General features: G+C 41.9%; 2 protein-coding genes and 4 non-coding genes across 12 annotated transcripts; 1 reads left to right on the forward strand and 5 right to left on the reverse strand.

The window, feature by feature from the left end:
• The first annotated feature begins 6,409 nt into the window (after nt 1-6,409).
• Nucleotides 6,410-19,573, forward strand: RFC4 (replication factor C subunit 4). 2 transcript variants are annotated; one of them, XM_004003054.6, is made up of 11 exons: nt 6,410-6,651; nt 7,764-7,916; nt 9,873-9,951; nt 13,532-13,611; nt 15,470-15,589; nt 17,332-17,475; nt 17,647-17,767; nt 18,227-18,352; nt 19,061-19,141; nt 19,215-19,331; nt 19,419-19,573. In XM_004003054.6, exons 2-11 carry the CDS (start codon nt 7,786-7,788, stop codon nt 19,512-19,514), a joined length of 1,095 nt encoding a protein of 364 aa, XP_004003103.1. In that variant the 5' UTR covers nt 6,410-6,651; nt 7,764-7,785; the 3' UTR covers nt 19,515-19,573. The 2 variants fall into 2 exon arrangements, with proteins under 2 accessions (XP_004003103.1, XP_060275482.1); XM_060419499.1 differs by lacking the exon at nt 6,410-6,651 and adding an exon at nt 7,995-8,104 and having other exon boundaries at nt 7,805-7,916.
• EIF4A2 (eukaryotic translation initiation factor 4A2) lies at nt 19,568-25,889 on the reverse strand. 6 transcript variants are annotated; one of them, XR_006056404.2, is made up of 12 exons: nt 25,822-25,889; nt 24,986-25,034; nt 24,769-24,901; nt 24,338-24,477; nt 23,396-23,564; nt 23,191-23,300; nt 22,829-22,972; nt 22,391-22,528; nt 22,052-22,141; nt 21,601-21,680; nt 21,061-21,167; nt 20,232-20,347 (listed from the first exon to the last, which is right to left on the reverse strand). XR_006056404.2 is itself a non-coding variant. In XM_027957453.2 (11 exons), exons 1-11 carry the CDS (start codon nt 25,848-25,850, stop codon nt 20,203-20,205), a joined length of 1,224 nt encoding a protein of 407 aa, XP_027813254.1. In that variant the 5' UTR covers nt 25,851-25,889; the 3' UTR covers nt 19,568-20,202. The 6 variants fall into 6 exon arrangements, 4 of the variants coding, with proteins under 4 accessions (XP_027813254.1, XP_060275479.1, XP_027813248.1 ...); XR_003585796.3 differs by having other exon boundaries at nt 21,057-21,167; XM_027957453.2 differs by lacking the exon at nt 21,061-21,167 and having other exon boundaries at nt 19,568-20,347; nt 24,986-25,031.
• Nucleotides 21,886-22,025, reverse strand: LOC114111297 (small nucleolar RNA SNORA4). Its single transcript, XR_003587377.1, has one exon. It is a non-coding gene; the product is annotated as a small nucleolar RNA SNORA4 (small nucleolar RNA).
• LOC114111253 (small nucleolar RNA SNORA63) lies at nt 22,208-22,339 on the reverse strand. The gene has a single exon (XR_003587337.2). It is a non-coding gene; the product is annotated as a small nucleolar RNA SNORA63 (small nucleolar RNA).
• LOC114111371 (small nucleolar RNA SNORA81) lies at nt 22,613-22,789 on the reverse strand. Its single transcript, XR_003587443.1, has one exon. It is a non-coding gene; the product is annotated as a small nucleolar RNA SNORA81 (small nucleolar RNA).
• Nucleotides 24,580-24,648, reverse strand: LOC114111381 (small nucleolar RNA SNORD2). The gene has a single exon (XR_003587447.1). It is a non-coding gene; the product is annotated as a small nucleolar RNA SNORD2 (small nucleolar RNA).
• Nucleotides 25,890-26,764: the final 875 nt, after the last annotated feature.

Consider the following 26,764-nt stretch of genomic DNA (forward strand, 5'->3'; position numbering starts at 1 on the left):
CTGGCACCACAGCCTCTGTTCATGAAATAACTGTCCAGCACCAGGATGGCCAAGGGCAGGGGCTGGCTAAGCACACCTGGGAGAGTCATTCTGTTTGGTTGACAGTACCTTTCCCAGGGGCTGCAAGGAGGTCAAGCCAGTCAGTCCTAAAGGAAATCAGTCCTGGGTGTTCTTTGGAAGGACTGATGCTGAAGCTGAAACTCCAATACCTTGGCCACTTGATGTGAAGAACTGACTCATTGGAAAAGACCCTGATGCGGGAAAGACTGAAGGTGGGAGAAGGGGATGACAGAGGAGATGGTTGGATGGTATCACCGACTGGATGGGTGTGAGTTTGAGCAACCTCTGGGAGTCAGTGATGGACAGGGAAGCCTGGCATGCTGCAGTCCATAGGGTCGCAAAGAGTTGGATACAACTGAGCGACTGAACTGAACTGAACCTCTCGCAGGGGAGATGCTCACTACTGGGTGTTGACAGATGTTACAGAGATGTTCACACTCCATGCCCACTGCTTTGGTCCACGTGCCACACACCCCTGCCCCAGACACCTTCATCCCCCATTCCCCCATCTTTCTCCTTTCAAGTCTCTGGGCAACCAGCCAAGTGTGACCACTACCCACGAGTCTCTGGGCATGCCCAGGCCTCTTCCCTTTCTTCACGAAGTGGATGACCATATACACTGCCTGTTGCTGTCATCAGATGGGGATACTCCTTCCTGCAGTCTCTAGGAGCCACCCCGAGTGAGGCTGCAGAGCAGCTGTGGTCCATTTTTGTCTGTACTCACATACCAGGAGACCTGTCCATGAGCCAAGCTTAGCCTTTATCCTCCTCTGTCAGCTTGTCATTGGAACCCTCCATGCAGTCTGAGGCAGGCAGGTTGTAGAGTGGCCCCCATGACCCCTGCATCCTGGTGTTCACTCTCTCGGGTAATCTCCTCTTCGGTGTGGGAAAGTTCGGCAACTTGCTTCTCATCAGTGGAATAAAGCAAAGGCAATGGGATGTACATGAGAATCCGTACAGAATACATGACATAAGATGGTAAGGCCCCCGGGCTTCCCTGGTGGCTCACTGGTCATAAATCTGCCTGCCAATGCAGGGGACACAGGTTTGGTCCTTGATCTGGGAAGATCCCACATGCCAAGCGACGAGAGAGTCAGTGCACCACAGCTACTGCAGCCCACATGCCTAGCGCCCGTGTTCCACACAAAAGAAACCACTGCAATGAGAAGCCCATGCCCCACAGCAGGGCAGCCCCTGCCCACTGCAGTGAGAGAAATCCCCCACGCAGCAACGAAGACCCAGTGGGGCCATCAGTAAATAAATCTTAAAAAAAAAAAAAAAGATGGTAAGGCCCATCTTGCAAGGCATTCCTCGTGACTCATTTGCTTTGAAGGAGCAAGTGACTATGTTATGAGCTGCCACATGGAAGGAACAGGTGACAAGGACCTAAAGTGGGGGGGGGGGGGCTCTCTCCAACGGCCAATCAGAAACCAAGCCCCTCAGTGTGGCAGTGGGCAAGGAACTGGATTCTGACAAATAAGTACATGCAGCTGGGACTGAATCACCCCGTAGTTGATCCTCCGATAATACAACAGCCTGTCCATGTCTCAATCACAGTTTTGTGAGAACCTGAAGAAGAGGGCCCAGCTAAGTCATGCTCGATCTGTGACCCACAGAAACTATGAAATAACTAGTATCTACTAATGTAGGCTGCAGGAGGAGAAGGGGACGACAGAGGATGAGACGGCTGGATGGCATCACGGACTCGATGGACGTGAGTCTGAGTGAACTCCGGGAGTTGGTGGACAGGGAGGCCTGGCATGCTGCGGTTCATGGGGTCGCAAAGACTCGGACACAACTGAGCGACTGAACTGAACTGAATGTAGGCTGCTAAGTTTATAATGTAGTTAGGCAACAATAGAAAGCTAATCCACATCCATATGAGCTGAGACAGAGGCACTGGTACAAAGTATAGTTGACAGAGGAACATGGGGCCAGCTGCTCATGCAGCTTGCTTATATTCCTGATTCATGGCTGTTCCCAGACCTACCACCTCCACCTGATGGTGTGCTGCTGACCCCTCCCAGCCTTAAGGCTTGGTGAACGTGACAGAACCCAGCTCCTGGGGGCAAATCTGGATACTCAGTCACTTTACGTCCCAGGTTAGGTGTGTAATCTCTGCCAGGGCCCGTTAGCACAGGAGGGTCTTTTTTCTGAATGCTTCTCTGATGCAGATGGCATAGATTTCCTCCTATGGCCAAGCCCCAGGGGCCTGTGCTGCAATCCCGCTCTCCTCCACTGGCATCTTTTCTCACCACAGACAGCTCTAGTCCCATAGTGTCTATGTGGAGCCCACTGGCTGCACTGCCCACAAGCAGCGGATGCCTGTACCTCAGCCTCGATCTGCTACACAACCCGTGCCTGCTGTAAGTGTTCCTTGTCACTAAGGAAATAAACGAGAGCAGTATTTCTAAATATGGAATGTGCTGCCTCCAGAATCCAAAAGGCCTGCCACACATCGTGCTTTCTTCCTAGTTGTGGGAGATGTCAGATAATAATTTGTCCTAATGCAGTGGAGATGGGAGGGCACGCCCCAAGCCACTGGATTTCTAAAAACCTCACTGATGTGGTGACCCCCTGAATTTTCATCTAGCCTTTATTCTGCCCTCTGGAATGCATGTGTCTTAGTCTTCCATGTATTTGCCACTTCTTACTCATTTGATCATTTAATATAATAGGTGATATGATCTTCTGCAGAATGTCCAAATGGCCCATGTTCTTAAAACTATATTACGGGGGCTTAACTGGCAGCTCAGTGGTAAAGAATGCACCTGTCAGTGCAAGACTCACAGGTTCCATCCCTGGTCCAGGAAGATCCCACATGCTGAGGAGTAACTGAGCGCATGCGCCATGACTCCTGAGCCTGCGCTTTAGAGCCCAGGAACCACAACTACCAAAGCCCAAGGGCCCCGGAGCCCATGCTCCAGACAAGAGAAGTCACTTCAGTGAGAAGGCTGCAAGGGCACCTAGAGTAGCCTCCGCTCTCCACAACCAGCGGAAGCCCATGCAGCAACATAGACCCAGCAGAGCCAAAAATAAATGAATGAAAGACTCTATTATGGCAAAGGGCCTTGGGGCTGCAGAAAGCAGGGCACAGCAACGGCAAAGGGCAGATTTAGCATAGCTTCAGGGTAACACTGTGAGTGTATACTGTGTCCTGTCCCGTGTGGATGTGAGCTGCTTTGGTCCTCTGATAAGGATGGAAACAAATCCATCCATACGCTTATCAGAGTGATGGTTGTAAACTGTCTATCTAACACCATTTTAATCTGATCTAGCAAAGATAGCTCACATCTGTAATTGGGAGGCTACTGCTTGGTTGAGCCTATGGTAACCCACTGCTATCCTCCAAGATAAATCTAGTTTTAATAGGCACCACACTGATGGATGGAAAAGGCATGTGATAGAGACCACTATTCCTGCTTATTTCAGTTTGGGGGAGCATCGTTATTTGCCATATACCTCATACTGTATTGTTTCTGACTTACCATCCTGGCTGGGGAGTGTAAGGTGGTTTCAGTCTAGTTGGCTTTCTCTACTAGCCCTTCCCACACAGGACAAGGAACCATCGTGGTTATTGCCAGTACCTAAGTATGGCTGCTCCAGTTAGTCCTTTCAGAAACCAGGGAAATGACCAGCAGGTGAGTTTATGGAGCCAGTGACCTACCAGGAGCCAGAGCTGGGTCCAGACTCCATTTATTACCTGACACCTATCCATCCATTTCAACAAAGGAGTTCTATGAGGATGCTTTGGGTCCCTAGATTGAGTACCTCAACTCACACCTTGTAGCCAATAGTCCTTGAAAGGTTTTCATGTCCTTTCCCTTATAGTTGCATGAATAAATGGCTTTGGGCAAGGACTGAGGAAATCACTACTCATGTTGCCAAAATTCAGCGTCTGTGCACTAGTGCAGAAAGGCAAAGGGGGCCACAGTGGACTAATCAGGACCATGCGTCCTGCCATGAAGGGGGTTAGTGAGGAGTCTTCCAGTGTTCAAGGAGTAGGGCATGATCAGCTTGTGGACATTCTTCTGACTGGTTGGTGGTGAGGTATTTGGGAGTCAACATCAGATCTTTATCAACTTTATTTAGGTATAATTTACATAAAATAAAAATGTACAAACATTAAGTGTACATTTTGATGGTTTTGACAATGTAAACCAGTGACCAGATAGGTAACCTGTGTGCTTTTTATACTGTCCAGAAGCACAAGCTGGAAACAAGATTGCCAGGATAAATATCAATAACCTCAGATATGCAGATGACACCACCCTGATGGCAGAAAGAGGAAGTAAAAAGCCTCTTGATGAAAGTGAAAATGGAGAGTGAAAGTTGGCTTAAAGCTCAACACTCAGAAAACGAAGATCATGGCATCTAGTCCCATCACTTCATGGCAAATAGATGGGGAAACAGTGGAAACAGTGTCAGACTTTATTTATTTGGGCTCCAGAATCACTGCAAATGATGACTGCAGCCATGAAATTAAAAGATGCTTACTTCTTGGAAGGAAAGTTATAACCAATCTAGATAGCATAACAAGAAGCAGAGATATTACTTTGCCAACAAAGGTCCGTCTAGTCAAGGTTATGGTTTTCCAGTGGTCATATATGGACGTGAGAGTTGGACTGTGAAGAAAGCTGAGTGCTGAAGAATTGATGCTTTTGAACTGCGGTGTTGGAGAAGACTCTTGAGAATCCCTTGGACTGCAAGGAGATCCAACCAGTCCATTCTAAAGGAGACCAGTCCTGGGTGTTCATTGTTCAAGGACTGATGCTGAGGCTGAAACTCCAATACTTTGGCCACCTCATGTGAAGAGTTGACTCACTGGAAGACTCTGATGCTGGGAGGGATTGGGGGCAGGAGGAGAAGGGGACGACAGAGGATGAGATGGCTGGATGGCATCACCGATTTGATGGATATGAGTTTGGGGGAACTCTACGAGTTGGTGATGGACAGGGAGGCCTGGTGAGCTATGATTCATGGGGTCGCAAAGAGTCGGACACGACTGAGCTACTGAACTAACAGAGATCATATCAGGCCCTGCCTGTGAGTAAGCGTCTTTTAATTTCATGGCTGCAATCACCATCTGCAGTGACTGAACTGAACTGAACTGAACAGCCTGTGAGAGTTACAAAGTAGCACAAAGCACCCTTAATCTGGTTAACCCCTTGATTAGGCTAGGCCTGGGATGTATGTACTCATAGCCCCCTACTTCCTCTGCATAACACAATGCACTATCCCTGTCCTAGGCTACCTGTAAAGCTACCTGAGGGCAAGATCCAGCTTGTTCTCTGCCCCATCCCCAGCACCCCGCAGCCTAAGGACACGCCATAAGCATTTGTTGAAAGACAAATGAATAAACATGTAAAGTTAAAAACGCGTGATGAGTTTATGCCAAAGAAAATATTCATCTGGAGAAGACCCAGATCAATTCTGCGCGTTGGAGTAATTAGAAAAAGGCCTGAAACTAAAGTAGTATTTCAAACGGGTTAAATTTCAGTAACATTTAGAAAACATTCAAAGCTAAAACAAGCAATGGGCAAAGATAAAAAGGGTGGCCTCAAACACTTGCCTAGAGGACACATTGCCTGTACTCTGGTGGTGCGCCACCAGATTTCTGGGCAGGACTCCAGGATTAGCTGACCATAGCTGCACGGCAATGTCCTCCCGCTCACCAACGGACAGACACTAATAGAGATAATAAGCCACATGCACCCAAAATGGCAAGGAAAAGCATCTTCTTCAGTCCCCGCTCACAGTGAGCCTCGCGACGACCAAGCCGAAGGGAGAGGACAGGGATCTCCAGGGCGCCCTCTTCTGGCGAAGGAGAGACTCCATCCTCCCCTATTCTCGTCCTTTAGGGTAAAACAGGTTGCAGGCCGAATTGTGTCGCCGCAGAAATGTCAGTGGCAAGCCCCATGACTGCCAAAGAATTAACAGTGCGGTACAGGTTCCGCAGGCTCGTCCCCACAAAGAGAGTGGACCTGCGGGATTCGAGGCCCCGTACTCACCTCCCCAACCACCCTGGAGGGTCGGCTCTCGGAGCCCTCCCTGTCCCCAGCCGCTGAGCACGCGGGTTCGCGGCCCCAGCGTCTCCTCCAGAAGGCCGTGCTCAAGTTCCCTTGCCTGCAGCCTCGAGTCGGAGGGGTGCGCGAGAGCAGGGTGGAGCTTTACTCACACCACCGCATTCATTCCCATCCCACCTACAGCGTACCCGAAAATCTGCGTGTCTCATCAGTTTGAACACTGCAGACTAGGAGGACACGGCTCCCTTAAGGCTGGGCGCGCGCGGCGGACCGGAAGTGACGTGACGTGCGGCGTATTCCCGCCCTGCCCTTCGCCGCCCTTTGGTGGCGGGAACTCAGGCTGCTTGCTGAAGGCGGCAGCTGTTAAGTGTCCCCGCTCTACGGCTCGGGGCTTCCTGGGCCTGAGTCTCAGCTTGGGGGACGGAGCTAAGACTTCGTGACCACCTCGCCCTTTCCCTGTCCCGGAAATCTCAGGAACGAGCTGGCGGCGTCCTCGCTCTCGATACGAGCGACTGAAAGGCCCAGGCACTGCCGGGGAACACACGCGGGGAACCGGGAAGAACAGGTGACCAGCCGGAGGAATTGCGAGGATTACCTTCGCCTTTCTCCACTCGCGCCTTCGATGCCCCTGTGATGTCTTCCACCCCTTGCGCGCCCCTTGGTGTACGGGTAGCTCAGTCTTATCCTTCAGAGCCCTACTTTGGGCGATATTACAGCCTGTGGCAGGGATGGACAAATCCAACAACGTTAAAAACCTTAGTTTACGGATATTAACAGTCTATTTTATTCATTGATTATATACCCCTATGCTAAGCACAGAGCTATGTGTTTGCACAGTTCTTTTGACTCAGTTGCCTTATGAAATGGGCCTTTAGATTCTTTTACAGAAGGGGAAACTGGGTCTGATAAATGGTAATTCAGTCATCAAATCTTATAGAGCATCTATCCTGTACCAGGCCTTGGAAGCACAACAGTGAAAAAAAATTGCACTTCCAAAAAAATAAATAAAATTGCCACTAATGCTGGGGATTTTCAGGCAAACTATCCCTAAAAACAGCCTTGTGCTGCTTGGGTGAATGTTTACTTGAATGTTAATACTTGTCTTCTGGGTGAGATTTTGAGTTTTTTAAACTCCTCATGCTTTTTTGCATTGTTTCGATTTCTTCAAATGAGCATGCAATCAGAGAAACAGCTATTTACATTTTAACATCAGTGTCTCCTCTTCCCCAGTTCGCTCCCCACAAAAGCTTCTGAAGACAAGCACAGGCTCTGCCAGTAAAATAGGCTCTTAAGTGGAGCTCTAGGCCCATGAGAAGCAGGGTTTTCATTTGTGGTCCTGGTACTCCCTAATTTTTGAGTCCATTCTAGGGTCTGAGCTAGAGCTAGGCTGATGACTGTTGAGACCCCTATACAGTCTGGCCATTAATGCCATCGTACTTAACAAAAAGTTAGAAGTCCTTTTTTCTATAACTCCCTCACTATAAGTAGATTTTAAGTTCCTTTAGCACTTTAGCCTGTTTACGTCCCACTAGTCCTCAGTAGAATGCATTCAGATGCTAAGTCACAGAGTGATGTCCTTCGCGTAGTAGTTATTGAATGTCTATACGGGGTTAAGTGTGCTTCCAGGCTATACTTCCTCATAATGGCTTCAAAAGAGCTTTTCCCTTTCTGTCTTAGACCTGGTCAGGGTGAAGTAACCATGCAGGCATTTCTAAAAGGCGCATCTATCAGCACTAAACCACCGCCGACTAAGGATCGAGGAGTAACTGCCACTGCCAGAAGTAGTGGAGAGAACAAGAAAGCCAAACCTGTTCCGTGGGTGGAAAAATAGTAAGAACACGTGTTTTTGTTGAAATAATAAATTACCTCTCAGACCAGTTTTGAGTCACTTTTTCTTTTTAACTTAAGAGGAGGATGATTTGCCTTGCTTATGAAGTGAAGCCACTCAGTTGTGTCCTACTCTTTGTGACCCCGTGGACTGTAACCTACCAGGCTCCTCCATCCATGGGATTTTCCAGGCAAGAATACTGGAGGGGGTTGCCATTTCCTTCTCTAGGAGATCTTCCAGACCCAGGGATCAAACCCGGGTCTCCCACGTTGTAGGCAGGCGCTTTACCATCTGAGCCACCAGGGAAATCCTTGCCTTGCCTAAGTGTTGCCAATTAGGACTTCCGTAGTGGTCCAGTGGCTCAGACTCCGTGCTCCCAATGCAGAGGGCCCAGGTTCTATCCCTGGTGGGGGAACTAGATCCTACATGCCGCAACTAAGAGTTCACATGCCAAAGCAAAAATCAAAGATCCTGTATGCTGCGGCTAAGACCTGGCACAGCCAAATAAACAAATAACATTTTTCAAAAAATAATCATCTTTAAAAGAAAATCACCCAATTGTATAAGTCATAGAACCTTGGAACTGCAATGTACCTTAGAATACTCTAGCTCAATTCACTTATTTTCTGCATGAATTACAGCCTTCTCTGTAACTGAGGTCTGTGATTTTGCAGGCTGAGATACAGCAGTGAAGAATACAAAGTTTCTGTAAGCTGACCACAAGCTCTTAGGAGTTTTGCTTAAGTCCACATAATCTGTTCCTCTTTTCATTACTAGTAACTGTAAATTGTTGAGTTTTTGTTTATACATTTTTGACAAAAACAACACTGATGGGGCTGTTAAATTTCAGTCAGTTAAGTGATGTTATAACAAGTAGTTGTAACCCCTAGTGTACCCTCAGTTATTACCAAAGAATTGCAGATTACTTATAAGCCAAGTAAGGCCTTCATAAGTTTTGTTTGGCATCAATAATGGTTTTAGAAATGGGAAATTTCACGTAAAAGTCTAGGATCTTTTTATTAAATAAATTACACAAAGGTTAAAATCTAGATTTTCAGCTTCTCAGATTACGCAGCACTGTATCCAGGTTCTGACCTGAAAACATTTAAATGGAATACTACTCATTCTGGAAAGGTCGTATCTTCCTCACTTCACCATAGTCCCTACTAGTGTCTCTTGTCTTAAACTTGTATTTTTCACTCTTGTTATCTGCCTGGACTCTGCAGGTATTTGAATACGAAACCCTGGTTTATAACACATACTGGTTTTCTAAGATAACATCTGACATAAATTCTGTCTGGGGTTGGCCTGATTACTTAGAAAAGTATAAATAGAGAAGAGCTTTTGATTAGTTAACTAAGCACAAAGCCTAACCTTAGTGTTGGATAACTTAGCTTAACATCATTAGTTATGTGAAACAGAAGTTACTCTTCATATTGATTAACCTTGTTATTTTGTTAGTGCCCAAGTAACTAGGTATGTGAATAGGTATGCGTTTTTTGTGCACTTAGGTGATAAAAGAAATTGGTTTTAACCAATTAACAACACAGTAACATGTAACTGTATTAACCATAATTGTTACCTATTTTGAGGTTGCTAAACAGGTCTCTCTTTTCAGTTTAGGTGCATGTTGTCAAAACATGTTACTTACTAGGCAAGTGTTCACTTTACATTTTGAACTGGTTGGCATTTGTGATGTTATAAAATAAAATCCTATTGCATAATTTTTGTAAGCACAACAGATGCAAACAATGCATCTGGAAGAGTGAAGAGTCACTTCATTTCATTCCTCAGTATGTATTTGCCTGAACTGAATGCAGATGGGGTTTCCATTTCCAGTTATGAAAGTTTCTCATCTCATTTCTGATATGAGAGAATTATCATTGGTATTTTAACAAAAGGAAAGAGTTCTTTGGTTACTGTAATATACTAAACAAGTTTTTTCCCCCTGCCCACAGTCGCCCAAAATGTGTGGATGAAGTTGCTTTCCAGGAAGAAGTGGTTGCAGTCCTTAAAAAGTCTTTAGAAGGAGCTGATGTGAGTAGCATATGCTGTCTGGAGTCCTAAAGTCATTGGGAGATGTAAGAATTCATGCACCCTCTTCCTTCCTTTATAGCCTCCAGTCCCTTTTAAATACTATTCTGTATATAGATGGTAGGCCCTTTATTACTGTTTGTACAGTGGAGGAGTAGTACAACAAATACTTGTTGAGCGTCTCTTCTATCCTATGGTGGCATTGTTATAGGGTACACAAGTGGAAATCATTAAGCAAAATAGACTGGGTCCCTTTGCTCGTGAGCTTTCATTTCGGTAGGGAGAGAGAATAAACATGTAAGCACAATAAATGAGAGAATTATAGATAATGATAGCTACCCTCCTAAGGGAAATCAACCCTGAATATTCACTGGAAGGACTGATGCTAAAACTGAAGCTCCAGTATTTTGGCCATCTGATGTGAAGAGCCTCATTGGAAAAGACCCTGATGCTTGGAAAGATTGAGGGCAGGAGGAGAAGGGAGTGACAGAGGACGAGATGGTTGGATGGCATCATTGACTCAATGGACATGAGTTTGAGCAAACTCCAGGAGACAGTGAAGGACAGGAAAGTTTGGCGTGCTATAGTCCATAGGGTTGCAAAGAGTCAAAAACGACTTAGCAACTGAACAACAACAATAGATACTATGAAGAAGAGTCAAAGATTCTTTGAAAGTATGATTGCTCACCTAATTTTAGGGTTTGAACTCTCAACACAATACCAAAAAGAGTGTTCTGTTTACAGCATCATGTCACCTGCTGTGATATATAGGATAAAATGTCCTTGAGTGAGTTGCATTTTTTATTAATTCAGAGACAAGATAAGCCCATGTGAAAAATTAGCAGTTTAAAATTGTATAAGGCAAAGTGTTAAAAGAGCTTAGTGGAGGAAGGGAAACAGTTGCAGATGACAGCAGGATGTGGTTTTTGCTTTATTCCGAAAATTTTCTTCCTTCCTCTCAACCTGGCTGTTTTGAATTAGAGATTCTTTGGATTTTGATGCCATTGTTCTCTTCCTAGAATTACAGTGCAACAGTATATATTTTGAAAGAAGTTATATCTATAAAACTGTTGAATCTTCTTCAGTAGTATTTGTCTTAATTTGATCCACGTACCTTTAGCTTTTAATTTTATAATGGCATACATTTTAAATTGCATGCTAATATTTACACAGATTGCAGGACATGATGTTTTTTAATTGCTATGATTCATCAACTCCGTAAAAAAGTGAAGTGGGATTATGATCCAGTTCTTGACTTTATGGCATGTAATTTACAAGGCTGAATTAAGAACTTTCTTCTTTAACCACTTGTTTAATAATTTGTTTCTTTTCAGATTTAAGTTTTTTGAAACGTAGAGTTGAAGTAATTTTTAATTCTAGAGAGTAAAGGAAATTAAAATGGATAACCTGTATAGCACAGGGAATTCTGCTTACTGTTATATGGCAGCCTGGATGGGAGAGGAGTTTGGGAGAGAATGGATAGTTGTATATGTATGATTGACTCCCTTACCTGTCCATCTGAAACTGTCACAACATTGTTAATCAGCTATATTCCAATACAAACAATTTTTTTAAAGAGTAAAGCAAAATAATTCATTCCTTTATTTATACTAAAGAATATTAAAGTAGAATTATGAGACTTTTTTTCAGAAATCAATTTTTAGAACTGATACTGCATGTACAGTCCTTGAATGCTCTATATGTATATGTTATCAGACTATTACATAATGTAAAGCTTAATAATTTTATTGTGTTTTAAAGAATTTAAAGTATTGTATGTAGTAGTTGACTGGATGAATCATTACAACTACTGAAGTAGTTGGAGCCAAGTAAAAATGAAGTCTTAAAAATGAAGATGGCTGGGAGGTTTTGTTTTTGTTTTTAAATAGTGAATCTCAGTTTGTATCTTAAATTGTATGTTACCAGTTTAACAGTAATAGTTTTTTAATATATTTATGTATTGGTTTATTTTCTTGGCACTTACTGAGTACTGCAGGAGATGCTAAGAACATAGATGTGAGTAGAGCAAATAAGATTCTATTCAAGCTTTCAGTATAGTGAGGTGAACGGGTATTTTAAGTTAAACCCAACAGCTAAATAAATAACAATAAATAATTGCAAATTACATCAAGTGCAACAGAGACCAATGGGAGAATAACAGTGGAGACCCTCTTTAGATTGGGCGGTCAGGGAAGGCGTCTGACTTGTCATATGGGAGGAGTTGATAAACAGAAGAATGGAGTCAGACTTCAGCTCATGGGGAAGTATATGTGCAGGCCAGAAAGTGCTTAGCTGTTGGAGGCCATTGTGAGTTGGAATCTAGAAGGAGAGAGAGGTGGTGAGAGAATCATGGACATCCTTGGAGGTTATAGTAAGCAGGTTGACTTGGGGATGTGTTTTGCTTTTCTCAGTAGAGTATGAACATGGTGAATACTTTAAGTAGCAAGTAGCGTAGCATCTGATTTGAGTGAGGAATGAATGGATGGGAAGAGGGAGGAGGGGCAGGAGTGGAAGCAAATAAACCTTTACTGCTTAGCTTCCTATGTGCAGTGATTGCCATGCATGAAAGGACACACTGAAGAGTGTAGTTTCACAGACAGAGACAAATACCATATGATACAGCTTACGTACAGAAATTTTTTTAAAAAGATACAAATGAGCTTATCTAAAATAGAGAGCCAACAAGGACTACTTTTACTGTATAGCACAGGGAACTCTGCTTAATACTCAACCTAAATGGGGAAAGAATTTGAAAAAAAAGATACATGCCTATATATATAACTGAATCACTGTGCTGTACAACCTGAAACTACCAATTATATTCCAATATAAAATCAAAAAAAATTTCTTAAGTATACAGTTTCATAACAGTGCTTATTAGAATTTAGTTCATTTGTTAATCTGTACCACAGATCAGTTGACTGATGAGTCAAGCCAGCTAGATTTAAGGTTTGAAAGAACTAGTTATTTAATCTTATCCTGTCTTCTACTGATGAAATCTGTGCAGGCATCCCTACAGGCAGGGCACATAATCACGATGTGGACTACTGTGTGACAATAGATGCTTTTTTTTTTTTTACTGTTTCTATTCTTGGAACTTTAGCTCATGGAAAGCCCCAGTATGCCATTTTCATTCCTTTTTCCTTGATATTGGCCAAATCCAATTTGGTCAGTGTCCCTTTTGAAGCAACTGACATCTTTATAAAATCTTGCCCAGTCATGAGTTCAGATGTGAGATAAGGAACAGACAGAGAAGCTCTGGATTTCGTTCAGAAATAAAAGGTTTTAAATTCCAGCTTTGAAAATCCCACCTAAGTATTAGATTAGATATAGAACAATTGTAAGTATTGATTCAGTTTAAGATACTAGAAAGACATCTTGGAGAAAAATGATAGTGTTTGTGAAAAAGCAGGATTTAGTACGATTGTTACTGTAATACCAGTTATATTAAGAAACCTTTGTTTGCAGACATATATGCCCTGTTAAGGAAGTCATTGTACTCTTCCATAGACATTTTCAGTCATTTTTAACCTGTGTGTATCAGAATATAATTTTTTAAAACATAAAATCTTAACTTCTGCAGCTCCCTAATCTCTTATTTTACGGGCCACCTGGAACTGGAAAAACATCAACTATTTTGGCAGCAGCTAGAGAACTCTTCGGGTAAGTTGAAACCTCTCTCTTTTTAAGACTTGACACTAAGAATCTCTAGTACTGCTTTTCTTTCTCTAAAACTTTGCATTTGGTTTTTCGGTGAGTTTGTTGTTGGGTTGATTTTTGTTCTGAATTTTTTTCTTAATAATCCAGTGGACTGTTTTCAGTTCCTCCCCTCCAGTAAATTAGCTTGCCTATACCTTTTGTAACCTTTATTCTGAAACTTGTTCAAGTGTTTGAATGTACTACAAGGAGCCTTGTGATTTTTTTTCACCACTTTAAAACTCGTCATTTCGGAGACTAGAGGATCCTGTCTGCAGTCGTGCTTATCGTTTCATCACTCTTAATGGTCACGTTCACGTCTGTCATAGAATTTGCTATTTTGATGCTACTGATGTGGACCACCCACTCCTGAGTTCTTTCTTGCTCTGGGCTTCCCAGGGCCTACCTCCAGAGTGGCTGGCCAGCTCCATGCCCTCAAGTACCCTCAGTGTAAGCAGAGTGTCATAGTTGATGCAGTATGATTCCAGGTACAGCAGAAAATCTCTGTGAGCCACCTTCTTAGAGTCCTCTTCCTAGACTGACTGTGTTTGGCTTAGCCAGCTGTTGTAGTAATGGGGCCCGGAGCCCTGTATCTAAAGTTAAAAGACATATTTCAGCCCCTGTCTGGTATTCATGCAAAATGCACCAACATAACAGCATCTGTCTTTAATTTATCCAGGATTTTAATATCAGGCATATGGCCTAAGGGTACATTTGAAATCCTACACATGAAAATAATTAGATGCCTCTGAAACCACTGAATACGTAAGGATAATTAGTTCTGTTGAGATGTCAAGGAAGACAAAAGGGGAAGCTGCTCTGAACCTAGTATTTTGACAGAATATTTGTTTTCTCAAGAAAATTTTAAAGGAGCTTTTTTGATTAATTCTACAATTCCGATCCAGTCTGAACCATCCTTAGCAATGCAGCCATAAAGAAGCTGTTAAGTATAGTTTACTATTAGTTGTTCTAGAGTTAAATTAGTCCAAATTATATAACTTATAGAAAGGACTTAATTGTAAATCCCACGTATAATAGTATATGTGGTTTTAAAATAGAAAATACGTGTTCACAGCTTTCTAGATATTTATGCCCATAGAAAAATGCAGAGGATGTCATGCTATTTAGGAAAAAGAGAGACTAAATTCCTACTCCTGTTCTCTATATATGTGTGTGTGTGTGTGTGTGTGTGTATATATATATATATATACACGCATAGAAAAATAACTAGAAGGAAGTAAAACAATGGTTTAGCAGGGTATGCCAGGTGTTTTTTTTCTTTTAAATTCTCAGATTTTCCTACGAAGAGCTACTTTTAATAATTTTAAAAAAAAAAAAACTAAAAAATACATAAACTTCATATTTTGATCCAGTAGTTTTCCTTATAGCAAGATACTTTTTGGAAAGAATTCAAAATATGCTACATTGCACCATCATTTTAAATTGTAACATATTTAAAACTAAATGTTTAGCAATAGAAGGATGTTACCAGTCTTAGGTTAGAAAGTCATAGCTATTAAAATGGTTTTTACAGTGTTTATCATGACATGGCAAGATGTTTATGAACAGTACAAAGTGGAAAACTGATTCAAAATTTAGCACATTATGTGGTATCATCTACTTTTTTTTTTTTTAATGTATCAGAAAAAAGCCAGAATGTGTATGACTTTGCAAAAGAGAAAATACAGGACTGTATGCCTTATATCCATGTTGTTAACTAGGTGTGTTTTAAACTATTGAAAAATGTACAGATGTTAAAATATGGTTTAAACCTGATTTACTTATATGCTCTATGATGTTTCTCTCTTTTTTTATTTTGACATAGGCCTGAACTTTTTCGATTAAGAGTTCTTGAGTTAAATGCATCTGATGAACGTGGAATACAAGTAGTTAGAGAGAAAGTTAAGAATTTTGCCCAATTAACTGTGTCAGGAAGCCGTTCAGAGTAAGTAAGCTCACCTTCCTTTTTTTATACCATGTCTTTGTATTTGTTTAAAATACATTTCTGCCAAAATTTCAACTTTTTTCATATTAGATATTTTTATCTGAATTATTTAAAATTAGAAATGACCTTTCCATTATTAACTAATTTTAAGTTATTTAGCCATCAGAGGTTTTTAGTTGATATTTTGTCTAAGGAGTATTCGTTAGTCAAATATGGGTTGGTGGTACACTCAAAATAAAAATCCTGATTTTTAATAATAATTCAAAAGGGATGTTTAGTCAACTGTGTATACTCCTTAGGTGACAAAGTTCAAAGGTTAAATTTTTGGTACCTGGCATATATTTAATTTTATATGAGGGCACACTTGGGAATTTGTAGAAAGTAAATGACAGTTTTTGATATCATATACTTGATAAGGGACTTAGATCAAGAATAAAGAATTCTTACAACTCAGTAATAAAAAGACAACCCAATTTAAAAATGGGCGAAGGATGTTAATAGACATTACTCCAAGGAAGATGTTGCTATTGTTGAGTTGCTAAGTCACGTCCAACTCTTTTGAAACCCCATGGACTGTAGCCCACCAGGCTCCTCTATCCAGGAGGTTTCCCAGGTAAGAATATTGGAGTGGATTGCCATTTCCTCCTCCAGGGGATCTTCCCAACCCAGGGATTGAACCCGAGTCTTCTGTATTAGCCAACGGGTTCTTTACCACTGAGCCACCAAGGAAGCCCAAGGATGATAAACAAAATAGTCAATAAGCATATTTCAACATGCTCATCAACATCATGAGCCATTAGAGAAATGCAAATCAAACCCATGTTGAAATACCATTTACACCCATTTAGAATGGCTATATGGAGAAGGCAATGGCAACCCACTCCAGTACTCTTGCCTGGAAAATCCCATGGACAGAGGAGCCTGGTAGGCTGCAGTCCATGGGATCACAAAGAGTCGGACACAACAAAGCGATTTCACTTTCACTTTTTACTTTCATGCATTGGAGAAGGAAATGGCAACCCACTCCAGTGTTCTTGCCTGGAGAATCCCAGGGATGGCAGAGCCTGGTGGGCTGCCGTCTTTGGGGTCGCACAGAGTTGGACGTGACTGAAGTGACTTAGCAGCAGCAGCAGCAGAATGACTATAATCAAAAAGACAGGAAAAACTGGTATTACCAAGGATGTGGAGAAATCAGAACTCTTATACATTGCTGGTTGTAATGTAAAATGGCACAGCCACTTTGAAGACAGTTGGCAGTTCCTCTAAAAGTTAAATATGACCCAGCAATTCCAGCCCTAGAATATATACTAACAGGATATGAAAATATATACACATGTACACAAATGTTTATAGCTGCAGCTTTTATAATAGTCAGAACATGGAAAAAAGCCAATATCCATCAACTAAAGAATGGACGAATGATAGTATGTTCATCCATTTGGCAATAAAAGGAATTGAAATAATGAGATACAACATGGTTGAACCTTAAAAACATTAAGCAAAAGCCAGTCACAAAAGACAGCCTATTATGTTGACAATATATGATTCCATTTGTGTTGTGTCCAGAATAGGCAAACCTGTGGGAACAGAAGGTAGAGATTCCTGATTGCCTATGGCTGGGAAAGTTGGGAAAGAAATGACTTCTAATGGACACGGGGTTTCCTTTTAGAGTGATGAGAACATTCTAAAGTAGATTGTGATAATGATGTATGAATTAACTCCTGTGTATTTCTCTGAATCAGTGGAAAGCCATGTCCTCCTTTTAAAATTGTGATTCTGGATGAAGCAGATTCTATGACCTCAGCTGCTCAGGCAGCTCTAAGACGTACCATGGAGAAAGAGTCTAAAACCACCCGATTCTGTCTCATCTGTAACTATGTCAGCCGGTATGTGTATTGCCCTAAAGATAAAGATACCAGGGATAGCCCCAAACAGAGAAAAAAAAAGTTTCAAGGTCACCCTTAGTTTTCCCTTCATCAAATCTTGATTTGGTCTTAATAAAGTTCTTTGAGGGAGTTTTTGTAGACAATGACTTATTTTTTCCCAATATTTTACAGAATAATTGAACCTCTGACCTCTAGATGTTCTAAATTCCGCTTCAAACCTCTGTCAGATAAAATTCAGCAGCAGCGGTTACTAGACATCGCTGATAAAGAACACGTCAAAATTAGCAATGAGGTAATTACTGTTACAGCTACTGTAAATTAGTAATGCCTTTGATGAATGCCTATGAAGAGGCCCTTTCTGAGTCAATTTTGTATTGCTTCAATTTCTGATGCCAGTTGCTCAGGCAAAGTTAAATGAACAACTGGAATGTACAGGTTCAGCCTTTCTGTTGCTATTAGAAATTTATTATGTCAATATTGCAGACTCAAAGCTGAGGCAGATTTCATACATAGACTACAAATTCAACAGCAAACCTCTGTATAGTCATTACTAATTATTATGTGCAAGAATTAGGTATGATGCAATTCTGGTAATGATAGTATACACTCCTCATTCATTGCAACAGAATTTAACCATAATTTATGTAATCAAGGCTGTCTCCATGAATCCTGCCACTGCAGAATTGACATTCTTTATTAAATTCATCCTTAATTGGCCATTACAGGTTAAGAACAACTTTTTTCTCTTTAGGGAATAGCTTATCTTGTTAAAGTGTCAGAAGGAGACTTAAGAAAAGCCATTACATTTCTTCAAAGTGCTACTCGTCTGACTGGTGGAAAGGAAGTCACAGAAAAAGTGATCACAGATATTGCTGGGGTAAGAGCACTGGGTATCCTAAAATTCTTTTAGTTGACTTTTTTGTGATTTAAATTTACTTCAGCAAATAGAGTGCTTATTATGTGCTATCTATTCAAGCTGCTTTAACAAATGCCATAGGCTGGTTTATAAACAATTCAGTTCTAAAGGCTGGGAATTAAAGATCAAGTGCCCACAGATCCAGTGCTGAGGATACTTCCTAGTTCAGACCTGTTCATACCTCCCTGCATCCTTCTATAAAGGGATATTTTGTAAGGGCCTAAATTCAATTTGCGAGGGCTGCACTCATGACTGACTAATCACCTCCCAGTGGTGTCACCTCCAAATACTATCATGTTTAGTCTGTAGCTTATAGTAGTAGCTGGGGAATCAGATTCCAGGCAGGAATGTGGCAGTTAAAGGGTGGGTCCTATCTAAGGGATAAGTGACTAAAGGAATTCTCTTGTGCCAAACCCTTGTCTTCAGATAGTCCTTTCCAAACTTAGCTCAACCAATCAACCTCTGTATTGACATTTTGGAGAAAGGATTTTTGTCAATGCCTTCCTCTGGTTACATGGCAATGCCTGATCTTTATGCATTGGCATGCATAATCAAGGCTGGACCTACCTATCTGGACTGCAAACATGTGCTGCCTGAAGCATTTAACAGGGAGTGGGCATAAGACTGGTACAGAAGTAACTGTCTTCACCCAAAAACTAATTCTTTTAGGTAGTACCAGCTAAGACAATTGACGGAGTATTTGCTGCCTGTCAGAGTGGCTCTTTCGACAAACTAGAAGCTGTGGTAAAGGTAAAGTGACTTTACTAGCCTCGGGGAAGGCTGAAGGGATAAGAATGCTAAAATATGTACGTTTTGGTTATAGGATTTAATAAATGAGGGCCATGCAGCAACTCAACTTGTAAATCAACTCCATGATGTAGTGGTAGAAAATGATAACCTTTCTGATAAACAGAAGTCTATTATTACAGAAAAACTTGCTGTAAGTAGCCATTTTCTACATCTCAGCACAACATACACACCACACCTACAAAAAGAGTTTTACTTACTTCGTTTCATTTTCTTATAGGAAGTTGATAAATGCTTAGCAGACGGCGCTGATGAACATCTGCAGCTGATCAGCCTCTGTGCTACTGTGATGCAGCAGTTAACTCAGAATTGCTAAAACTATCATCAGTATGTTTCACAAACAATTTATAATAAAATAACCAAAGCACCTTTAAAGTGAATATACAATTTATTTAACATTCAAACTTCATTAAGACATGTGCAATATGGCAATTTTACTGGGGGTTTAACCCTACCTAGGATGATTGCTTGCTGGGGTTTAGCAACAGGGTCCAGTTCACACTTAACACTAATTAAATACTTTATTGAATAAATATAATACCAAACAAAATGCATTCAAATGCTAAAAAAAAATCAATTTTAAAGGCCTTTCTATTCAGGCTAATGACAAACACAATAAAGGCAGATATGCTAGTTTAACATAATTGGCTGATTTTATACAGCACTTATATCTTTTAGTCCACAAGTATATTATTAAATGATAGAGAACATCTAATACAACCATTTCTACAGAACTAGGAAATAAATTTCTAAGAAAGAAAGATTTTACAGACCCCATCTTTTATACCCACCCCAACAGTCTAACTCTAAAGAGGATAAAGCCAATGACTTTCCTCACAAGAGCTCACGACTAATGTCGCTTTGCTATCAAAATCTGTATTTCTGATCCGTTATGAGCATTGAGACAAGATTCAAATATTCCCAAAGAAAGAAGCACAATGCACGTTGTGATCGCCTATTCAGCAACAGCGAGCACTGCATTCAAAACTATCTCATCCCAGGAATTAAATAAGGTCGGCCACATTCATTGGCATTTCCTCCACTGTAGTATTGTAGAAAGTCTCAATGTCACGAAGAATCCTCTTGTCTTCTTCAGTAACAAAGTTTATAGCCACACCTTTCCTCCCAAATCGACCCCCTCTGCCAATTCTGTGTGAGGAAAAGAAATCAGTCATTAGAATATATTCCCTCTCACATGCTGCATGAACTACTGAACATGATGATCCACTTGTTAACCATCAGCTGCTGTTTACTTATCAAGGTTATAGTTCGTGCTTCTAATTGGAGCACTAGCTGCTCATCAATATCTAGAGAAAAAAATCTTCCTCTGCAGTTAGTGCCAAAAGGATTCAAGGCTTGTCTGGCTGCAAAATGAGATTTCATCAGGTGTTTTGAGCATTACTTTTTTTTAAAGCAGATGACAGTACTGTGTTTGGGGTAGTGAATTTAAAGCCCATACCAAAGTGGGCCAGCCAAGAGCAGATGTCGGCCTGGGACAGATGTAAAACACCAGGGATAAAACAAAGATGTTATGTAATCCATTTCGACGCTCTTCTGGAACTGTAAACTGCAAATACAAATGCTTCAAGGTTAACTATTGTCTAAAACTTAACAACTTTTTCCAGTGGGAAAACAAGTATTTGGTATGGTAACCCAAACTTATCACTGCTTTTTTGCTCAGTTTCACACGTTGTAACTCAAATTACTCAAACGTGTTTACCTCCAAAACATCTCTAACCTTCCTGATAGAAACCAGACAATACAAACCACCTAACAGGCTACTATACAAAATGCCTTAGCTGGAGCATGTTAAAATATCAAATAATCATGACAAAAAAAAAAAAACAAGTATAAATACCGACTCGCTCTTTATTCAAACAGTGTGCTGTTTCGCTTATGATTCCACGTCCTAAATTACGTCAACGCCGTTTCTGAGTGCCATCTCGTCATCAACTGCTGCTATCGACTCCTGTATTTTTTAAAAAGTCTTTTTTTACATCATATAACAAAGTACAATTCAATTTACTTAGGGATAAAGCCACTATAACTAAACCAGGGACTGCTCAAATTGCTACCAGACAACACCAAGAAAATCCCAACTATAGAGGAATCACCAAGAAATCACATGGACACAAGAGCATCACTAAAAATAAAGCTCAAAAATAAGACCAACCGATCTAAAACAACCTAATCTGTATGTAGAGTCCACGAATTGGGCAACGTTCACAACTGTTTTCCCACTGTGCACAATCTTCCCAAGTACCGTTTCGATTATATCCTACCAAGATACTATGCCTTAATGCTTAATTCCCTGATTTGAAGTTACCTTCCAGACAATTTAGTCAGTAGAAAAGCAATAAGTTACACCAATACATTACTAAGTCAAGATGCCATCTACTCACCTGTGAATGTAATTTTCACGATTGGTAGGTAGATCATAGTTTATAACCAATGACACTTGTTGCACATCAATTCCACGAGCCTGAAATACAGTGATAATGATGTTGAAATTCTGTGTAATATAGGGGCTCCCCTAGTGGCTCAGCAGTAAACATCTGCCTGCAGTGAATGAAGGAGATATGTGTTCAATTCCTGAGGTCTCCTGGGGAAGGAAATGGCAACCCACTCCTATATTCTTGCTAGGGAAATCCCATGGGCAGACAAGCCTGATGGGCTACAGTCGGTGTGATGTAGGCCACAAAATAGTAATGAACTATACTAAGTGGTATAGCTCACTGTGGAGCATGGCCTTCTTTATTCTCCCAAATAGCCTGAAGTTGGTAAAGGCCATTAAAAAAACCTTCCCCCAATAACAAACTTTTGGTGGATTAAAAAGAGCATTACGAGACTTACCAACAAGTCAGTAGTGATCAGAACACGGCTTGACCCTGATCGAAATTCCCTCATGATAACATCTCTTTCTTTCTGGTCCATGTCACCATGCTGCAAAGTAACAAACCTATTAATTCAAGAATCACCAATCAAATCAGTAACTTAAACTTTATCAACATGTATGAGACCAAGCGTCCCTGGCTGCTACTGGAGCATAGCAGACAGGTATAGTAAAGAAACAACTTTATTTTTAGCAGGGGGAACGACAACACAGCACTTAGCAGCTATATTGTAGTCTAAATCCTGCTTTAGTGAAAGTAGAGGCTTCAATTACCATTACTAGGTTAGAATACCTCTTACCAGGGCAGAAACTGTGAAGTCCCTGGCATGCATTTTCTCTGTGAGCCAGTCCACCTTGCGCCTTGTATTGAGGAAAATAACAGCCTGTGTAATTGTCAGTGTCTCGTACAAGTCACAAAGTGTATCCAACTTCCATTCCTACAAGATTTCAAAGAGAAAGTAACAGTCACGAGCTTTCCAGCTTACATTATTTAAAAACTCATTTATTAGATTGGTCTAAAGACATATTGCACCAAATCTTAAGACAAAGGACACTGGACATTAAGAAAGAGGTCCACCCCAGTCTTTACAATCTAGTGCAGTTTCTCTTCTTCTTGTTTAATACTCTGCTAGCATTATTACAAAAACCAAGGTTATCTTGGTTTCTGTAATTTTAGCACAGTGCTTATACAAGAAGGTAAAAACCTAACTTTTTATTTTAACAATTAGAAAAATTACCTCTCTTTCAACATTAATATAAAACTGCTTGATTCCTTCAAGGGTCAATTCTTCCTTCTTCACCAAAATTCGAATTGGATCTCTCATGAATTTTTTGGTCACTTCCAACACATCCGTTGGCATTGTGGCAGAAAGCAACACCACCTTAAAAAGATATGTTGTCACGCGTAGTTAGCACAACTTCCACAACACTCAAGGGAAAACATTTTGAAGTCAAGCACCTCTGAACATGGAATTATGCCAGACAGAAATAAGTTATGCATCAGTTGCTGTTAAGTAGGGGGAATAACACAGAACACTTCAACTGTGATAGTGCCGGTGTTTAATCTCCAGCAATTTTAGGAGACTGAAACAAAGCTCACCTGAATACTAGTATTTAATTTTTGGAAAATCTCATAGATTTGATCCTTAAACCCTCGGCTCAGCATTTCATCTGCTTCATCCAAAACGAACATTTTGATCCATTTTGGAGCTGTTAAAAAATAAGAGTCATGCCATCATATCTCAATTCTCAGGCATACTATTTGCTTTATTATAGTAAGAACTTTACTCATCAGCAATACTTACAGAGATATCTTCTGTTTAACATATCAAACACTCTCCCTGGTGTTCCAACAACAATATGTGGTGCTTCAGCCTGCAGTTTTTGCATTTCATTTCTAACATTTGTTCCACCAATGCAGGCATGACAAGTTGCTCCCATATAATCTCCAAGTGCCAGAATTACCTTTTGGATCTGAAAGCCAAAAGCCTTAATTATTATCCTGCAGAGTTACAGGCTTGTGACTAAACTTCGAAAGCATAATGGCAAATATCTGGTCTGCAAATAGCTTTAATGCATGCACAGCACTTAACTACTTCCAAGCTTAAAATGCAGACCAATCTAACTACCTCAAAATAAACTGTGAAAACATCTTGTGCCTCATCAAACTTTGAATCCTAATGCCCCAGGTTATCAGCTAGGTAGAGAACAAAAAATACTTCCTGCACTATCCTTTACTGTGTAGCAAAGTGTAAGTAGTGATTAAAAAAAAAAGTAGCAGATTTAGCTGAAGTTACTATTCATCCCTGAAGGATACTGCAACTTAATAATCTTAGCCTTAATAAAGCCTACAGGTATATTAGCAAGGCTTTACTTCAAAGCCAATAGAGCAGTGAGCTTTGAAAACACAGCATGCAACAGATGTATCACAAACTACTGAGACTGTCAAAGGAGAACATGTCACTGCAGTTTTCATGTTGCACAACTGCATTCAAACGTAAAAATGAAAACGGGTCTAGTCCACTCTGAACAGCAATCTTCAGTTTCTCAATCTGTTACACAACCCTGCAAACCATTACCTGTACACCCAGTTCCTGTCTAGCTTTCAACAAAACTCCCTGCATGCATGGACAGTCAAAAGGAGGGCTCTATAGGACAAATTTATACTAAGCTTTAAATTCTCACAGTTGTGAAACCTGAAACCTATGCAACACGCAAGCAGTTTTTTTCATCTACACTATCAATACCTGTTGAGCCAGTTCTCTGGTGGGGGCCAATACTAGTGCTTGGGTCTCCTTGAACTCAATCTCCAACTGTTGCAGGATGGAAATAGCAAATGTGGCTGTCTTGCCAGTACCTGACTGAGCTTGAGCAATCACATCATACCCTAAAAAAAGTAGGATACATATTTACCGATCCCACATCAAACCGTTACTTCTAGTTCACACCATGTATTCCATTTGGAACATGAATTATGCCCAAACAATAAAAGTGATCAGCAATGAGTATTCTCTTCATTTCAGGTCAGTCCCGAAAGATGATTGCCATCATTTCACTTTAAGGAATACAAATAAGTGCTAGTTTCCCAAAGGTAATTTTCCCATATTAGAGGGGAAAAGATCCAGGTCTATGTTGGACAGTTAACTCATTTTTAAGAAGCGTCAACACGTTCTTTTACCTTTAATACATGGAATAATAGCTCTCTGCTGAATAGCTGATGGCTTCTCAAAACCATAAGCATAGATGCCCCGAAGAAGAGACTCCTTTAAGTTCATATCATCAAAGTTATCAACAATCTCATTCCAGTTGCTCTGAAAGTTAAAAAAAAATAAAGGAATAAATGGGATGAACCAACCCACCTTTCCAACGTTCCAAATTCCACATCTATTTCTTACCTCGATGACACCATCGGGGTCCATTCCCTCTGGGCCGCCATGTTCTCTGCTGACAAAAATAACTGCAGTTAGAGAACATCCCTTCCCCATAACTGCACATTCAGAGGGATAAAAGCCCTTTTATAACCAGTCTGACCCGGTCGCCCTCCCCGGCACGTGTAAACTTTCCAAACGAGAGAAGATGGTGCCGTAGGGCACAAGGCGTACTGCGCGCCCACTCAAAGGTTAGGGACCAGGGACGCCCGGAAACCCTACGGACGCAGGCCCTGCCCCCCAGTCCCGAGCGCCGGGCGCTCCCCTCTCCGCCACGGACCATCTCGCGAGAGCTCCACGCGCCGAGCTCCGCCCCTAACACTGCGCAAGCCGGGTGATTGACGCGGGCCGAGGCCCGGCAAGGCCTTGCCAACGGTTCGCCGGGAACGTGTGGCCGACCCGGCCCGGCCTCTAGCCGCCGCCGTCCTACCCCTACCCAAACCTATCGTCTAGCGCTCCCAAACCGCGCGGCTGGCCGCGAATAAAGCTTAGGGGCCCAGTTACACTGTACCGACTGCGGACTGCGCCACGGCTTCCACTAAACGCCGGGCTCCGCAGAGGCAGAGGAAACGGCCGCGATTTCAAGGCGTATTTGGGAACAGACACTCTTTTACCACCCAGTTTTCATACTTACCCCACAACCTAGGCCCTACCCACCATGGAAGCTTCTCGAAGGACACTAGGGTACTGTATCCCAAGGCAATGCCTAAAACCCAGAATTCCCTGCCTCCTGACCACCTATTACAGTCTCCACCGGCGCCTTAGGACCTATACCACAGAGCACCACCGAGGAAGCGCCATACCTGTTATAATCCGCGGAGCCACCAGACATGATCCGAAGAACCACTCAGTGCCGGACTGAAAAGACAGCCGGGCCGCGCCACCCGTTTTTTATAGGCTCGCGGCCGGAACCCGTTTTCTGCGGAGGAATTTTCCTTCGCGCTTCGGCAACCACAAAATTGAGACCCTAAAGTGCTTATCTCAGAAAATATTCTAAGCAAATCGGTGTTAAAGCCCAAATTAGGTTATTTGCCGATATTACAGGGCTGCTGAGAATCCCAGGACCCTGGGGAAGGTTGGAACTCTTTGCTCTGCAGCGGAAGAATATTGCAGCAAACGGTGGGACGACCGCGTTCCCGGCCCGCCCTGTTCCTACGGGGTTTCCGCATCCCCGAAGCAGAGGCAGCTGGGGCGCTGGACAGGACCGAGAGACGGAAACCTGGGGCGCCCAGGGCTCTGGGCTCCCCCGGCTTCCCCTCCGGTTAGTGGGGCCAAGCTCGCCAATCCCGCGGCGCTCCGTGCCGGAGGGGCAGGCAAGTCTATACGCTGCACTGGAGGGGACTGGGGTTATTCCGCCTGTTCCCACCGCTACCTAACTTGAAGATGAAGAGCCTCCTGGCCTTTCGCGGGAGCATTTAACATCCTGCAGACCTTGACTATGTGAAATTACTGCTTCGGAAAATGTCGGCTACCCAACATGTCCTGGAAGGTCCCGTTTACCGTGTATCGTGCAGGGCGAGAAGAAATAGTATGCTCTGCACATATCTCTGGGGTAGCCACCTCCATTCTTCTCATGTTGCCGCTGGTCTTTTCTCATTCTCTCTTTAATACAATGCTTATAATGTTTTAACAGGCTTGAGAAATGGCAGATAAAATCATTGTGAACTTTTGCAAATATAGGGGTAATATTCCTTGAAACGCAAGCATTTAAATGGATACTTCCCCGTCAGGTACAGCTCCATGCTG

The sequence above is a fragment of the Ovis aries genome, chromosome 1 (genome assembly GCF_016772045.2).
Source record: "Ovis aries strain OAR_USU_Benz2616 breed Rambouillet chromosome 1, ARS-UI_Ramb_v3.0, whole genome shotgun sequence".
NCBI classification, from domain to species: Eukaryota; Metazoa; Chordata; class Mammalia; order Artiodactyla; family Bovidae; genus Ovis; species Ovis aries.

Excerpts from the sequence above, each read along its gene's own strand:
- RFC4 (XM_004003054.6), top strand. The coding sequence starts at position 7,786 with ATGCAGGCATTTCTAAAAGGCGCATCTATCAGCACTAAACCACCGCCG. Across the intron at positions 7,917-9,872 it reads GTTCCGTGGGTGGAAAAATA|TCGCCCAAAATGTGTGGATG; the intron begins GTAAGAACACGT and ends CCCTGCCCACAG. Across the intron at positions 13,612-15,469 it reads GCAGCTAGAGAACTCTTCGG|GCCTGAACTTTTTCGATTAA; the intron begins GTAAGTTGAAAC and ends ATTTTGACATAG.
- EIF4A2 (XM_027957447.2), bottom strand. The coding sequence starts at position 25,850 with ATGTCTGGTGGCTCCGCGGATTATAACAG. Across the intron at positions 24,478-24,768 it reads TATTATTCCATGTATTAAAG|GGTATGATGTGATTGCTCAA; the intron begins GTAAAAGAACGT and ends TACTTTTTTTAG. Across the intron at positions 22,142-22,390 it reads ACTTCACAGTTTCTGCCCTG|CATGGTGACATGGACCAGAA; the intron begins GTAAGAGGTATT and ends GTTACTTTGCAG.